The sequence below is a fragment of the Carassius carassius genome, chromosome 43, assembly GCF_963082965.1.
Source record: "Carassius carassius chromosome 43, fCarCar2.1, whole genome shotgun sequence".
NCBI classification, from domain to species: Eukaryota; Metazoa; Chordata; class Actinopteri; order Cypriniformes; family Cyprinidae; genus Carassius; species Carassius carassius.
In genome coordinates, this window is record NC_081797.1 from 6,633,182 (window position 1) to 6,648,745 (window position 15,564).

General features: G+C 37.8%; 1 protein-coding gene across 6 annotated transcripts in view; it reads right to left on the minus strand.

The window, feature by feature from the left end:
* Positions 1–249: 249 nt before the first annotated feature.
* Positions 250–15,564, minus strand: part of lrrc4ca (leucine rich repeat containing 4C, genome duplicate a) — a 235,321-nt gene continuing 220,006 nt past the window's right edge. For all 6 annotated transcript variants that reach the window (XM_059536079.1, XM_059536077.1, XM_059536078.1 and 3 more), the window contains one exon: positions 250–5,072. In XM_059536079.1, the coding sequence (XP_059392062.1) occupies positions 3,075–5,018 (1,944 nt within the window). In that variant the 5' untranslated portion in view covers positions 5,019–5,072 and the 3' untranslated portion in view covers positions 250–3,074. The remainder of the gene's footprint in view (positions 5,073–15,564) is intronic.

The window sequence follows — 15,564 nt, forward strand, 5'->3', positions numbered from 1 at the left end:
ATTCACTCATTTGTAGTCTAAAATCTAAAAACAACTGGTGGAGCCAGTCACACACTAAATACTGCATATCAATGAAAAACACAGCAAGATGATGTTTTGAGACATTTGAAGCACTAAAACATACACCAATATGTTTTTTTTTTTTTTTTCAAAGCTGAAGTGTGTAATACGAAATACAAGATAGTGTTATAAACTTAAATCTCATTTTAAAACAATACACCTTGGTGAAAGAAAACTAAAGAGACAATAGAGAAAAGACAATGATAGTTTATTTGTAACCTTATCTTGTGTATGAACTACAAACTCTGATTTCTATAATCGATTTCCATCTTTTTTTTTTTTTTTTTTTTTTTAAAGATCATGAAATAATGTTTACATGAAAATCAATCCAGTCGTCTTTTACAGCATATCTCACGCTCTCTCTTTTTTTAATCTTTGAGAACAGGTTGGCACATGTAAAATTAAAATTTAAAAAGTTTTTTTTTTTTCTTTTTTTTTTTCAAAATTTATTTTTATAGAAATCTACCACTAGAACACCATTCCCTCTCAGAGACGAAAAGAAAGAAGTTACGTGAAACAGCGAGAAAAGCATCTTGTTCAATCCTAAACTGAAACACAAAACACAGATGTGTTTGCATGAAGGGACTGAACAAACATACAGAAAAAGAAAATCACAATAAGCCAAAAAACAAAACTTATAATAAAAAAATGATTATATTATAAAAAATGACAGACCTTTTCCATAAATTATGACAATTTAAGACAATGATTCTATTCCTTAAAATAATTATAAATGCAACTGAAAACCCAATGACTTGGTTTACTTTTGTGCTAAACTCCATTGACGATAAGGATTTTTTTTTTAGCTTTATGTTCAGATTGACATCAATTTCAGTGACAACGCAAACTAAATACAGAAAGACAAGAAAATTAATTAAGATTCGAAAGAGCAGCATATTCAGATGAAAAACAGTCTTTTTTTGCACACTTTGATATCTTGATTAGAAAATGTACCAGATGGCCTTTGCTTCTAGTGGGCAGGAGGTATGCTCAAAAAACTTTTTCGTAATGATCTGAAATAGCAAAGCTGACAAGCCTAATTGCATTGGATTTTTTTTTAAATCAGAGTGCATCTGCTGTGTGATCAAAATATGATACGGAAAAGTTCACCAAATGCCACATGGTATCAGTCTGCATCAGTATTAAGACCAGACACGAGAAAAATCAAGAGAAAAATCCTCATGTTAGTCCCCTGTGTGCATTGCATGAATTATGAACGGCCAAAAACAAAACGCTAAGAATCTGAATAAAATGTCACAGGTTTATTGGTTTAATTCAAAATACCTATAGATCTGTAGACTGCTTTATAGATTAAATGACTTCAAATGAGTCCACTTTGGCTCTTTCTCCTAGCCTCGCTCTCCCATTTGACTCTGGATACATTTAAAGTGTCAAGCCAATGTCTGTCAGCTACTCCCCACCCTGTCCAAGGTCATTGGTTTCTATAGTGACCGTCTAAGGCCATTCTTATTTCATAAATTAATTCATAATGTCAAGTCATTCCCCCTGCAGCCAGAGGCTACTGTGTGTGTAAAGACGAAGATGGATGTATCATCCCCAGTCTGTACCGAAAATAAGTGACTGAATATGATTTAAAAGTTTAAAAAGAATTGCATAACTGCCTAAAAAGATTGACAGCGCGGAATGATGGAAGATAGAATATGAAAGAATTCAAGAAAAAAGAACTAGTGAGAGGGAACAAAACACAATCGGTTCACAGAATCTATAGACACACCTGTGGCATCTTTGGAAGCCTTAGATCTGAGCTGAACTGACTTTGCCCACTTATTTAGGGTTCTGTGTCTGGCTTTTAGACCATTCCAGAATGATTTCATTCAACTGTATCCATGGGGAGCACCAAGACAAGTGGATTGAAATGGAGATGGTGCTATGTCAGTACCAGCTTTATGTTTTTCCCACTTCAAATAAAGGTCTACAATCTTCAATGCCCTGCCCATATAGAATTTGGCATAGAATGTGTGTGCTGCATCTGAGTATTGGGGTACTTTAGTTTGGTGTCAAGTATGAACTGCCACAGGAACCCAAGTTGTTGTACGCTATGAGAAAAAAAATGCAGAAAACAGTTTAAGGACTTAAATAAAGCTTATTTTAAGCATGAGATGACTCAACATGTATTTAAGGTCATGTGGGATGCATCCAAATGCTAACTTAATCCATAAATCTTCTGGACCAAGCACAGGAATTATTTGAAATTGCCCTGCATGCATCAAATAGACATTTGTTCCTGACATTTGGCCCGGTTTTAATTGGGACACGTTTCCAGGGCTCCTTGTTCTAAATTTTAAGGGTGGAGAAGCCAGGCATACATCTGCACATAATTTGTAGTAGCCATCCCTGTTGAAAAATTAGCTGTTTTAAAGCTTGTCTTCCAGTCCGTCCAGTTGAAAAGTGCCCAAAACACCTCTAAAACCAACTAACAGATGGACCAATATAGTTTAAAGAGCTTCTTTTTCAGCAAGGACAACTGAATAATGTGGTCAGTTTAAACAGTTATGGTATGGAAGTTTTCTAATATGAAAATCTGCAACCTAAGATTTTAAACGTATCAACATTAAATGTGAATCTTGAGATTTCAGAAAGATGGAAAGTTTCAGATTCATCTGCAAATGACTTGGGTCGTCACGTACAGAACAACAGATTTAAACAGAGTTTAAAAGCATATTAGTAAACCAACATCCCTTAAAATAACATTAGAAAACATGGAGAAATAATTGCTGGAAAAATAATTGCAGATTACATCTTTTCTTGATTAAACCACAATAGTTATTTTCCTTAAATAAATAACTTCTGTTATGTAAAGACACTTTTGAAACGGTTGACGTACACTCCACTCCCAATGTCCCTTTGTACCTGTCAACATCCTTCTCATACGTCTTGCATCAGTCTACTGTGTCTTTGTTTCGACAATCTTCAAAATCGATATGTCACTTACTGTTCCTTAAGAGTTTTAGAAGTCTTTTTTTCTTTGTTTAATCCACATTATGAAAAGCAGTTCAGATCTGGGTTTCTTGTACATTGTCTTTTGAGCTGGCCCGAATTAGCAAAGGTTCGTGGGCAGAGCTGTGTATAGAATTGATGGTGGAGGCATGGTTGTACACAGTCTTGTAGGCGTTGTAATGATTCAGGTGCTCATGCTCCAGTGGAGGCAGGGTGAGGTGGCCCTCCATGGTAGGTCCACCTGTTACACAATCCTCATCCATGTTGATGATCTCAATGGTTCGCGCCGGTGCGTGGTGGTTCTGCTGGTGATGCTGTTTGCGCATTTTATAAAATATGATCAGCATGACGGCCGCCATCAGGGTGATGGCCACAAAGCAACCAATGATGATCTTTGTGGTCTTCATGACCTCATCCAAGGTGTTGAGGGAGCCATCAATCAGGGCTGTGACTGGGATGGTGTAGGTCTTGTCGGTGGCCTTGGTGGACAGTGGTGTCCGTGCTGTTGTGGTCGTGGTGGTAAAGGAAGGTGGTAAAGTCTCCCAAATCCCAGAAGAAGGAGTAGGGCCACTCTTCTGTTGTACCGTTGGGTGGCCCTCATCATGTGCCGCTTCTGTGGTCTCGACCGTAACTGTAGTGAAGTAACTGAAGCTGCTGTTCTCTGTCGAGGACACATTGAGCGTAGCTGAGGCTGTCGTGTTGCCTGCGGAGTTGCTCACCATACAAGTGTATGTTCCCGTGTCCTGCATTGTGACATTGGTAAAGTTTAGCGTCCCATCGTTGAGCACAGAAATGCGCACCTTATATGCCCCGTGTGTCATGATGGACCCATTGGGTGTTATCCAGCTGACTGAGGTCAAAGAATTTGCTCGACATTTCAGTTCTGCTGCCATGCCCTCAGTCACGTTCAGGTCTGCTGGTGGCTCCACAATCACCGGTGCATAACAATGGAAATAGTTCTGGTCAAGTTCACCAATGTAGCGCCCTTTGTGGCTGGCAGGTGATGAGCAGCGGGCACAGCAACTGGTATTGGCTGGCACCATTTCCTTTAGCCACCAACTGAGCCAGAGGATGTCACAGTTGCAGTTCCAGGGGTTGTGATGCAAGTGTACCCTCTCCAAGTGGTGTAGTGGGGTGAAGAGGTCATGAGGCAGGAGGGTAAGGTTATTGTGGGCCAAATTGAGCTCTACAAGGGACTGAAGATCATCGAAGGCATTTCTCTCAATCGTCTGGATCTGCGCATGCATCATCCACAGTTTCTGTAAGTGGACGAGGCCTTTGAAAGACCCTGGCCTTATTATAGACAGCTGGTTTCCTGACATCTCCAACTCATCCAATCGGACAAGAGGAATGAGGTTGGGGATCTCCTTTAAGTTGCACATGCCCAGGTTCAGGTACCGTAGGTTGCTGAGGCCTTCGAAGGCACCTTCTGAGATATATGAGAGCCTTTTAAGCTCGCCCAAGTCCAGCCTTCGCAGTGATGGTACACGGTTGAAGGCATAAGAGGGTATGCTCTCGATAGGGTTATTCCTCAACCAAAGCTCTTTAAGTTTGGACAGGTACTCGAAAGCCCCATTAGGGATTGTGGTTAGACGATTATCGAAGAGTTCCAGAGTGTTGAGGTTAGCCAGCCCATTGAAAGCTCCAATTTCAATGTTGCGGATGTGGTTCTTGCTAAGCTGCAGGATCTCCAGGTGCCTTAGATGCTTGAAGCTGTCAACCTTGATCACCTGGATGAGGTTCTCCTGAAGGTTCAGGTACCTTGTGTTGGTGGAAATACCATCGGGTACATCTCGAAGGCCACGTCGCGTACATATGACTTTGCTGAACTGGTTGCTACAAGAGCAGACAGAGGGGCAGGTCTGTGCTCGCACCAGGCCAGCCACCACCAGAAGCTGCAGGGCCAGTGACAGCACGAACAATGGGTCGGACAGGGCCCGGTTCCACCTAGGACCTCTCATCGTCTGCTGCATCAGGGATGAGGTCATCTTGTTTATCATTCATAATTCGCTGACAGGTTCTCCACTCTTTGGGAAGGGTTTTATCAGGCCGAACTGCAAAAAAAGAGAGAAAGAACCATATAAGGTTTGGATTACCACTGTAGATGACACTAACACAAATCAATGCTATAACAGACAGATGCTATAGATAATATACACTAAACTGTCATACATATTCAATCTTATTAAGTTCCTGTTGCTTATTAGGAGGTTTTGCAGTGCCTGATTCACTAAACAAAATATGCAAATTAGGTAATGCCATAAAAACTGCAATAAAAGCTGCACTGCAATCGATTTCCATGGTGTGATTCTCCACCAAAAGGGTCAAAACTATTTAATAAATATTTTCTAATATTAGCAATGCAATTTTGAGAACATGCTTTGTTCCATTACAGGAACAAGCCAGTCACCATATTGGTGCTCCAGCATTGAAAACAATCTCTGTCTAGCCACTAAAGTCCCTCAAGCCTAGTGGAAGTGAATCACAGACAAAACATTTCTCACACACACATGCACCGTAGGTGACCTTGGAAGAGTGTTTCATATCCATTTATTTTTTATTTTTTATTTTTTTGAGTGTGTGTGGTGTCTGTAAGTTCATGTCTTTGCACACACAGCACTCTCAATCTAAGTCACATAAAGCTGCACCTCAATATTGGGTCTCTCTCTGTTTCCTCCTCTCCTCAGTCAGGGAGATATGAACTGCCTTGTCTGTCTGTGTCACTTTATTTATTCTTTCAGAGGAGGCATAAATAAAAGCATGGCTTCCCATCTACCAATCCTTCAATCAACCCCACATATCAAGAGCGTTAGGCTCTCAGAGATACTTAAAGGCACATGTGTGACCAGACTGAGAAAGAAACCTGGAAGTGGTGGAAAAGCGCATGTTTGTTTTAGGTTTAGATATGAATTTACATATGTATTTATGCATTTTGAAGACAGTAGATCTTACCCAAAACAAGAGGGGTTTCATTCTTGTTTTCAAGGGTCTATATAGATTATTTTAGTTCTTGCATTCCCTGAAAATCAAAGCAATGACCTTAGTATTCCTAGCAGCACACTAGATAAAAAACACAATTATTCTGAGTGTAGCATGCAGTCAGTTTTATAAACTTGTATTAAAGGGGTTGGTTGACGTGTTTGTTTTGTTTTGTTTTTTTTTTTTTTAGGCTTGAATGTGTTTATAGGATGCAGTCTAACATGTCTTAATGTTTCGTAAAAAACAACAAAAAAAACACACATTTCACATAATTTACCTTTATTCCACACAGCTCTGTCCCTTCTGCTCTAAACACACTGATCATTTTCTGCTTTTATGAAGCTCCTCCCTCAAGAAAAAAAGCAAGGGGCTCTGATTGGTTAGCTGGTCCAGTGTGTTGTGATTGGCTAAACTGCCTCTAGTGGGCATCTAAAGGTCTTGCAACTCACCTCAACTGCATGTGCTCCTGTTGTATTGTAAACAATGGCGTTGTCTATATTGCTTATCAATTTGAGGCTGACTGAGATGCAGTGGATGCAAGTGAAGAGGATCACGCAGAACCTGTGCAAGCACGGTTCTAATGCGAGACGTGAATTTAAATTGTATTGATTTACAGAGGTATATGATGTCACACTTGTCCATGTGTGCAGATGGCCGTTGTGCAATGCAAATCCGTGAATGTTCCGAAGTGAAGTAAACTTCAACAGATTTCCCCCGCTCAGGAAGTAGGGAGCAGTAAACTGTGTAGAGACCATGTCAATCGGAACACAGTTCATGCACATAGCTCACTTCTAACGAGCTGATTATCTGAATCAGGTGTGTTAAAAGAGAGACATACAATATGGGCAGAGCAGTGGGGCGCGAGGACTGGAATTGAGAACCGCTGGTTCAATGCTTCTCATAGCTATGTAAAAATAAGTGTATAAAGGGAACAGTTCATTGTTGGAGCTGAGCTGATGATCTGAATGATATAATTAGATTTTAAAATGTACCCCTAGTTTTATCTTGGGTTTACAACATGGTATCGCCCCCTTTGTTGCATGTTCCTGGGGGCAGGGTTTATGAAAATTTCCGGTTTTGTGACCCAACCCGGGAGGAAGCTCGTTGTAGTCCCTAAAAGCCATTTTGTAGGCATTAAACTGCTAGAATTTTAAAAGACATCTCCGTTTGCATTGAACTTTCAGCACCGCAACTTTGCAGATATTGTTTATGCTCAAACAGCATCATTACTCATTAACTAACATTAAAAAAGTTAAATTGCAATCTACCACCCCTTTAAGACCTTATTGCACTCTGTCCTAACATTTTAAGCATACAGGAAGAAAACTTACCTGAATGCCCCTACAGAAGTCTAGTCTAGTAAACATGACCCTCAATCTCACTAATTATATAATGATTCCTTGGGAATGAGTCTGACAAGTAAATTAGACAACCCACCGACTAATCGATTATGAAAATGTGTTGCAAATAAACGCATCACATTTTCTCCATAGACACGCTGAGCACTAGAAAACGTTTTGGATCGCAGGATCCAAAGATGAAAGAGAGCTGTTGAACATGGATGTTCTTCCCTGTGGGCATTACAACACCATGTTGAAAGCACTGCAAAACTGTTTGTACCACTTTTCACTCTCTGGCTTGCCTTTCCTCTTCCTCTCGGCAGGGTGCTGGTCTTAACCTAATAGTAACTGCCATAACAATCTATTCTTTCATCGCAAATCTACTTGAATTGCTGCCCTGAAGTCTTCTAGACTGCTGTTGAGGATCTCATACGAAACATATACTGAACCGTGTTATCACTAAATGTTTTAAAGGAGAAAGGCTCGCAGTAGTTAAACGATATGCTCATTTTTATTTAATTTAATTTAATTTCATGCAGAGATAATTGTAATATATATCTTGCATCTAAATGATCAATTACAAGGAAAGATAAAGCTTTAACTTCACAAATCTTTTCGAAAAACTGAAAATCCCTGCTGGTTTCAAGTGCGGGGTCCGGTTTATCTCCCCTGATTTGATTTTACACTAATAAAATTGCATAGCACAATCTAGGCTGCTCCAAGTCGAGAGAAAGAAAGAGAGGGAGGCAAACAAAAAAGCACTCCGCAGAAATCCTGCTGCCTCTCAAACAATGAGCCTGGCAAAATTGGATTTCATGTGGGAAGGGAATTAGATGAAAAAAATGATAAACAAAAAATAAGATTATGAAATGAATACATTTTTAAACTTCTGCCCTAGTAAGGGATGATGCAGCAGGCGGTAAACGCTTCAGCAGGGAGGGTGGTAAGGAAGAGGATCAAGCGGCGGAGGCCTAGAAAGGCGTGAGGTGTAACAAGGTGAATTAATTTTTTTCAAATGACATGAAATTGAATGCCATTGCTGCTGACAACAATGCGGCCGTGTGCTTCTCGGCACAGTGCGAGCTCGAAAAGCTTCTGTGCTATCCGTCACACGGCGGGGTGAACAGGGTTAGGTGAGAACAATTATGGCAATCATGCAGTTCTGCACAAGAGAATCAAATGTCAAGAGCTGTATTGGATTAATATGGTGTTCACCTTTGAGGAGAGGAGGTAAGAGAGATAAAGGAAGAAGGATAACAGAAGAGGAGGAGGAAGGATAAGAAGGAGATGGAAGGAGAAGATGAAGGAAGGAAGGAAGGAAGGAAGGAAGGAGAAGGTAAGTAATGGAGGACGGAGAAGAAGCGCAAGAGAACGGAAAAAAGGATGATGAAATAGCAGAGGAAAGGGGGAAATTTCAAAAGAGGAAGTAGAAAGGAAGAGGAGGAAGAAGGAGAGATGAAGTAGTAAACAGGAAGGGGGAGAAGTGAAGTGAAAGAGGAAAGAAAGTGAAGGTAGATATAGAGAGATATAAGATAGAAACTAAGAATAAGATTCAGGAGGGAAGGGCAAAGAAAACAATGCGAAGTGAAGAGGAGGAAGAGGAAGCAGAAGGCAAATGGGAAAATTAAAGAAAAGAACTGAAAAGGAAGGAGAGAGCAATACAAAAGTGATGAAAAGGAAAGAAGGAAGAAGAAGGAAAGAGGAAAGGAAGTAGGAGACAAGAGGAAGGAAACAGGAGGAAATGGTAAAGAAGAGGAAGTTGAAAGGAAATGGGAGAGAAAAAAGGAAAGAGAAGTAAGCAGGAAGGAGAATGCGTGGAAAACTAGTGTAACAGAGGAAGCAGACAGGATGGAGAAGTAGAGGGGAAGAGGAAAAGGAAGTAAAATATTAAAGGAAAAGGAGAGGAAGTCAGAAGGAAAATGGAAAGAAGAGGAAGAGAAAGGAAAGAGAGAGGAAATGAAGCAGAAGATAAGGTAGAGAAGGTTGAAGTAGAAGGTAAGAGGAAAATTAAATAAAACAATGAAGGAAGAATAAAATAATAGGAAGAGGGTGAATGGAAGAGGAAAGAGAATAAAAGAAGAGAAAAAAAAGAGAAAGTAAGGAGAGAGGAAAAAAGAATAAGGGAAGTAGGAAAGAAGAGAAAAGGAGGAGGAAGGAAATTTGAAGTGTAGGAAAGGGAATGAGAGGCGAAGAGAAAGTACAAGAGAAAAAAAAAATGCTTACTCGTGCATTGCATCATCATTTGGCAAGCATACATCAAGATGACACCCAGGCCACAGATGCCAGTGTTGCTGACAGAAGAGGGTAATGCTGTCATTTAACAAACATATCATATCAAAACTGTTCTATTTAAAAACCAATGGTATTGACAAAATAGAAGATTTCCTTTAGATTTCTCAACACACAGAGTTAGAGGCTCTGAGCCAGGTTTCATTTACCTGCAGGCCTGCTGGAGCACAACTCATAGGTATTTTGGATAGCATCAATAAACTATGATAGTTCAGCCATTGGTTTACAAGACTGGGAATTGCTTCATATAAAAGAAAGTGGGATGGAAAGTTCTCCACAGGGTCATCCATCTACAGGCGGATGAACAGCTTATGGGCTGTAGAATCAACAAGTTACCTGTAGCAACAGTGGTAACCTCCAGATGTTACGATCAGGTGCAACAAGACCAGGAATGCCATACAAACCAGAGTACTCTTGCTAATATTTAGTAACTTACTGTTATGTCACAACATTGCTGATTACTTGCTTTGCCAACAAACATATTTCCAAAGAAAGACATAACTGAATGAAATGGATGAGTAAATGCTTGAGTGAGTCACTCGTAAGAGTCATTTACTTCATTCTTCAATGAATCACTGTTTTGAATTAAATTGTTAGGAAGGATTCAGTGACTAACTCAAAGATGGTCACTTGTTTATTACAGAAAGAATCAAGTGTTTAAAAAAAAGGGATGAGTGAATTCCTCAGTGACTTTCTGAGCAAACCAATGTTTTGAACTAAATTACTGAGAATGATTCAATAACTTACTCATAAAGATGAGCCTTCGTTTATTCCCTCTGTTAATCCGTGTTTTTGAAAGAATAGAATATGTGAATTATTTTTGGCTCACTCATAAAGAGTGATTTGTTTAATTCCTGAGTAAATCAATGTTTTGATCAAATTGGTTGAGAATTAAAAGGGTAAAGATGGTCAATTGTTTAATTTCTGAATGGATCAGTGTCTTGATATAATTATCTGAGTTATGATGCAATGACTCACTCATAAAGAGTAATTTGCCTAATTTTTTAATGAATCAGGGTATTGGATATCATTATTCAATGACTCATTCCCAAAAACAGTCACTTATTTAATTCCTGAATGAATCAGTTTTGAATTAATTCATTCATAAAGACTAATTCATAAAGATTTTTTCGCCACCTACTGATCCTAAAAATCAAATTGTAAACATGCAGTTTCATTAGATTTCTTTAAACAAATACTGAATTCGAGGACCAGAAGAAACTGCTGTATAATTAAAGTACATTCCAGTCAATAATGTAAACAATAAGCATTGGTGCAAGGAAGATCATTTCCCTTCTTAAAAACAAGGCTCCCAAGAAGCATCCAGCAAGAAAAGAGAGCTTTTCCCGAGGACTCTCAATAATCCTGCAGCATGGAGGATCTTGGTTCCACTAAAAAACAAAACAAAATTGGGGATGAAAAGGATGAGTCATGCCAAATCAGTAAAAAGCAACAGTGTTTCATTTATAGGGCATTGCAGAACTGCAGCTCTTTCGAGAACCGGGAGAAGGGGGTGGGGGATAACTGCATCCATCACTGTACGCTCATACTCTGGAATGATATGGAACAAAGTATGTGGGCTCTGTTAGACAGTCGCAACTCGAGGTTATGGCATGGAAATGGATTTTGGCAACCGCAAAAACAAAAGCAGACTATCTGTTAGCACCGTGCAAGTCCAGACCCCTGCGGCGGTGGCAGGTGGAGACGCACTGGCAGGGAGAGTGCTGGAAAGGCCCCCACAGAGAAAGACGAGGCGAGCACTGTCAGAAAAACTCCCCTGATGAGTCTGCGAGAGAGGAAATAAAAAGAGGTGTCTGGATGTACACAATGACAACATGGAAATACATGAAGGCTGAAAGATAAGGGAGATATAAACACTGGAGCTCGTTGAAGGGACCGACTGTCTAATGAGATGTGGGATACAAGCAGGTCAGCTGCATTTTTTACAGCGTGGAAATTAAGGGGAGAAGAGGGTGCAATAAAATGGTGATGCCATTTAGCCGGATTCTCTCTCTCTCTTCAACATCATTCACAAGCAGAGCATATCCAGTGCCGCAGCTGGATAAAGTGCAGCATGTGAAACCGTGAGCATATTAATGTATATGCATTCAGTGACAGGCATGTTTAAGTACAGATGCATGACTTCATTTAGAGCTTTTTTCCACAATAAAAAAAGAAAGAAAAATTACTTTTACTACAGCGTTCTGGAGAGCAGCGGCATCATGCATGAATGTACAATAAATAAACACCAAGTTAAAAACAAACTCTTATATATTTTTCTTACAAATATAATAATAATAATGAATGAATAATAACAATAATAATAAAAACAACCTTATTAAAATTAGATTTTCTTAAAACAAAAAGCTTTTTTTGGAAATACATTTACAAAAATACATTTTTGCATTAATTCAATTTCTTTTCAGTGTGATTGGAAACAGAACAGTTTGAAATGGAAAAAGTCATCCAGATATGTTTTCACAAAAAGAAAGCCGTTGTTGGTCCTGAAACAAACTTCTTACCAAGATTTTTGTGGGCTAGGTTTAGAGCTAAATGTTATTGCCAGACCAACAAAAGAAGCTGACCCAGGAACATGTCATATTTGAGTATTTCATGTTATATGATGACCATTTCATCATGCATCTATTTCCACTGACCTTGAAGACATACAGTCAGTCTCACTAAATCAACACAATACTCAATGACTCCAGCTACAAACCCTGCTAACTGAAACAAGTTAGCATTTTCCATTCTGCCTGAGTTATAATAAAGCGTCGTCATTCTGCATCCAAAGAGGCACTTCCAATGTAACAAGTGGCCATCTGGCATATTCTCTTTTCACAAACCACACTGTTTATGCAAATGAGTTCTATCTTCAAATTAGCTTCTACGCAAATGCATCTCTTCCCCAGACACGCCCCCACACGATAAGCCATGCCCCTTCTTGGGCGCCAGATATCGATATCTCTCCCACTCGTTTTCACTGCGCGCTGCAAAGTTTCTGTTCGACGTCTCCTTGGCGACCACTTCTTCAGCTGGCACTGATTTACTTCCTGTCCTTGGTTGCCATGCCAACCCCTTGCAAGGAGGTGCCTTCACTACACATGCACGATGGAGACGGAATTGTGAAGAAAATCATCTCAATCAGCACCAAAATACATCTTGACATGAAACAGTGACGCGACATGCATCTAATATAGAATTGAATGCAGAAAAAAGGCATGAGATCTATGAATAGCAACTCTTCATTGCCATTTCTTGCTAGACTCACTTGTTTAATTGAGACAGTTGTGGATTTTCCTATCTAAACGCCACTGGAATTTTGCATTGTTAATGTCTTCACAATAAGACGCCCTGAAAGCATCTCTTGACTAGAGTTGATTAAAATGTCAATAAGACACCAATCTTCTCTCTGCCAATCCAACAAACAGACAAAGCTCAGTGTCCTCTGGCATTTTATCCATTTCTATTCATATTTAAAACCCCTAGTGGATTTCTCGCCCCTCATTTTAGCAAAATGTATGTTATCTGGTGGAATGAACCAATGACTGGTGATTGAAATACATTAAATAAACAGATGTAGCACAAATGCCACATAGCTGAGGGATTTTTTAAAAAGACATTACTGTCAGTGTTTCGCAAAATGGCTGAGGGATATTTTGGAGCAATATTTGTGGGAGTAATAAAGCAGAAAAGAGAGCGAAAGGGAACCGGCACACACACAGTGGGGTTGTATGATATGAGCTGTTCTTATGTCAAATGCTCTCTAAAAGTCCATTCATGTAAACTGGCTGGTGGAGAGCGACCATTGGCTCGTAGGCTTGATTTGCACAGACGTTCGTCCTTTTGCAAGAATTATTGTAATTAGACAAAGGCAGGTCTGATGGGAGGCATTGCTGTGGGACTAAATCTAAAATAACTCCAGCAGACCCATTTATGGGACCAGTTAACTAGCCATCGGAATAATTGTGGCTTTGGCGTATGCATCTAATTATGTAAATAAAACAAGTAAACATCCTTAAAAAAATACATTTACTTGAGATGGGAAAATGCTTAAGATATTAAGCCTTGCATTCAAAGAATATGTTTAAAATACACTGGATAAAGTTTAAAATAAAGCTTGAAAGAAATCAAACAAAACTTCGAAAAACAGGGTGAGAAATATGTTTTAATTATAAACTATATTTAAAAAAAAAAAAAAAAAATATATATATATATATATATATATATATATATATATATATATATATATATAAATAAACTCAAAATATATTCTTTGAAAAAAAAGAGTTTTTATATTTTATAACGCTTCACAAGATAAAGTACATTAATATTGTTTGTAGTTATTTAGTATTAGTTATTAATTACACAAATTATTATAACTTATTTATTTATTTATTTTGGCATTTTGATTTAATCACATAAATGAATGCATTAACCCTCATCCGTCCCTCCGGAACCTATAACAAAGTGTCCCTCGCGGGTCAAAATGACTGGAAGGCTAAACATGACACATATGATCTATTTTTATATATAAATTGTTTCTAAATATTTATATAGCTTTTTCTGTAATTTTTTGGTGATTATTTTTATATTTACCTTTTATTCTGGATATTTTAAGAAAAATAAAGACACATTAATTTATTTGTGTGTGTGTGTGTTTTTCCGGTGCAAATGTGACAAAAGTAAAGAAATCTTAGACTGGTATGGTCAACACACGATTTTTAGAAAATAATTTTCGGGTCAAAATGACCCGACTGACAAATGAGGGTTAATTATTTGAAAGATTTTGGAATTTTTAAAGCTGAATTTCCAGCAGGCATTACTCCAGTATGAAGAGTCACATGATCCTTCAGAAATCATTCTAATATGCTGATTTATTATTAGAATTATCAATGTCGACAACAGGCAATTTTTGTACAGGCAATTATTATTTTTATTTTTTATTTTTTGGAAACTGTGAAACTTTTTTAGTATTCTTTGATTTAAAAGAACAGTTAAAAAGAACAGAATTTATTAAAAATATAAATATTTTCCAAAAATATAAATCTTTGCTATCACTTCTTATCAATTAAACACATCCTTGCTAAATAAAAGTTTTAATTTCTTTAAAAAAATAAATAATAATAATAAAATATTTTTATATTAAATAAATATATAAATTATATATATATATATATATATATATATATATATATATATATATATATATATATGTGTGTGTGTGTGTGTGTGTGTATATTAAAATTAAATTAAATTAAATTTATGCATTTAGCATATATATAAATGCTTTCCTTTTTAACGTTTTATTCACCAAAAAAATCCTGAAAAAAAGTAGCACTGGTTCAAAAAAAAAAAAAAAAAAATCAAGCAGCACAACAGTTTCCAGCACTGATAATAAATCAGCATATTATAAGGATTTCTGAAGGATCATGTGACAGTGAAGACTGGAATAATGATGCTGAAAATTCAGCTTTGCATCACAGGAATAAATTAGATTTGAATGTATATCAAAATAGAAAAACATTATTTTACATCGTAATAATATTTCACAATATTTGTTTTTTCTTCTGTATTTTTGATCAAATAAATGCAGCCATGATGAATATATATATATATATATATATATATATATATATATATATATATATATATAGAATATGCATATTGTGTTTTATATAAAATTAAAAACAAAAAAAACAAACAAACAGAATAAACAGCACTGACTAACTTTGCAACCCCATAGTTGTTACCGATCGGCTACAGCATTATAAAAGTACTGTATTCTGCAATAGGCCACATGCTTACATGACACAGTGTGAATCAATCCTGACCCTTTGACCTACATGTGAACAGCAGACTGGGAGTAGATGTGTGCAGTTAACCATGTATGGCTGACCAATGCATCCGCAGGGCACCTCATTCACCAAACAATCCA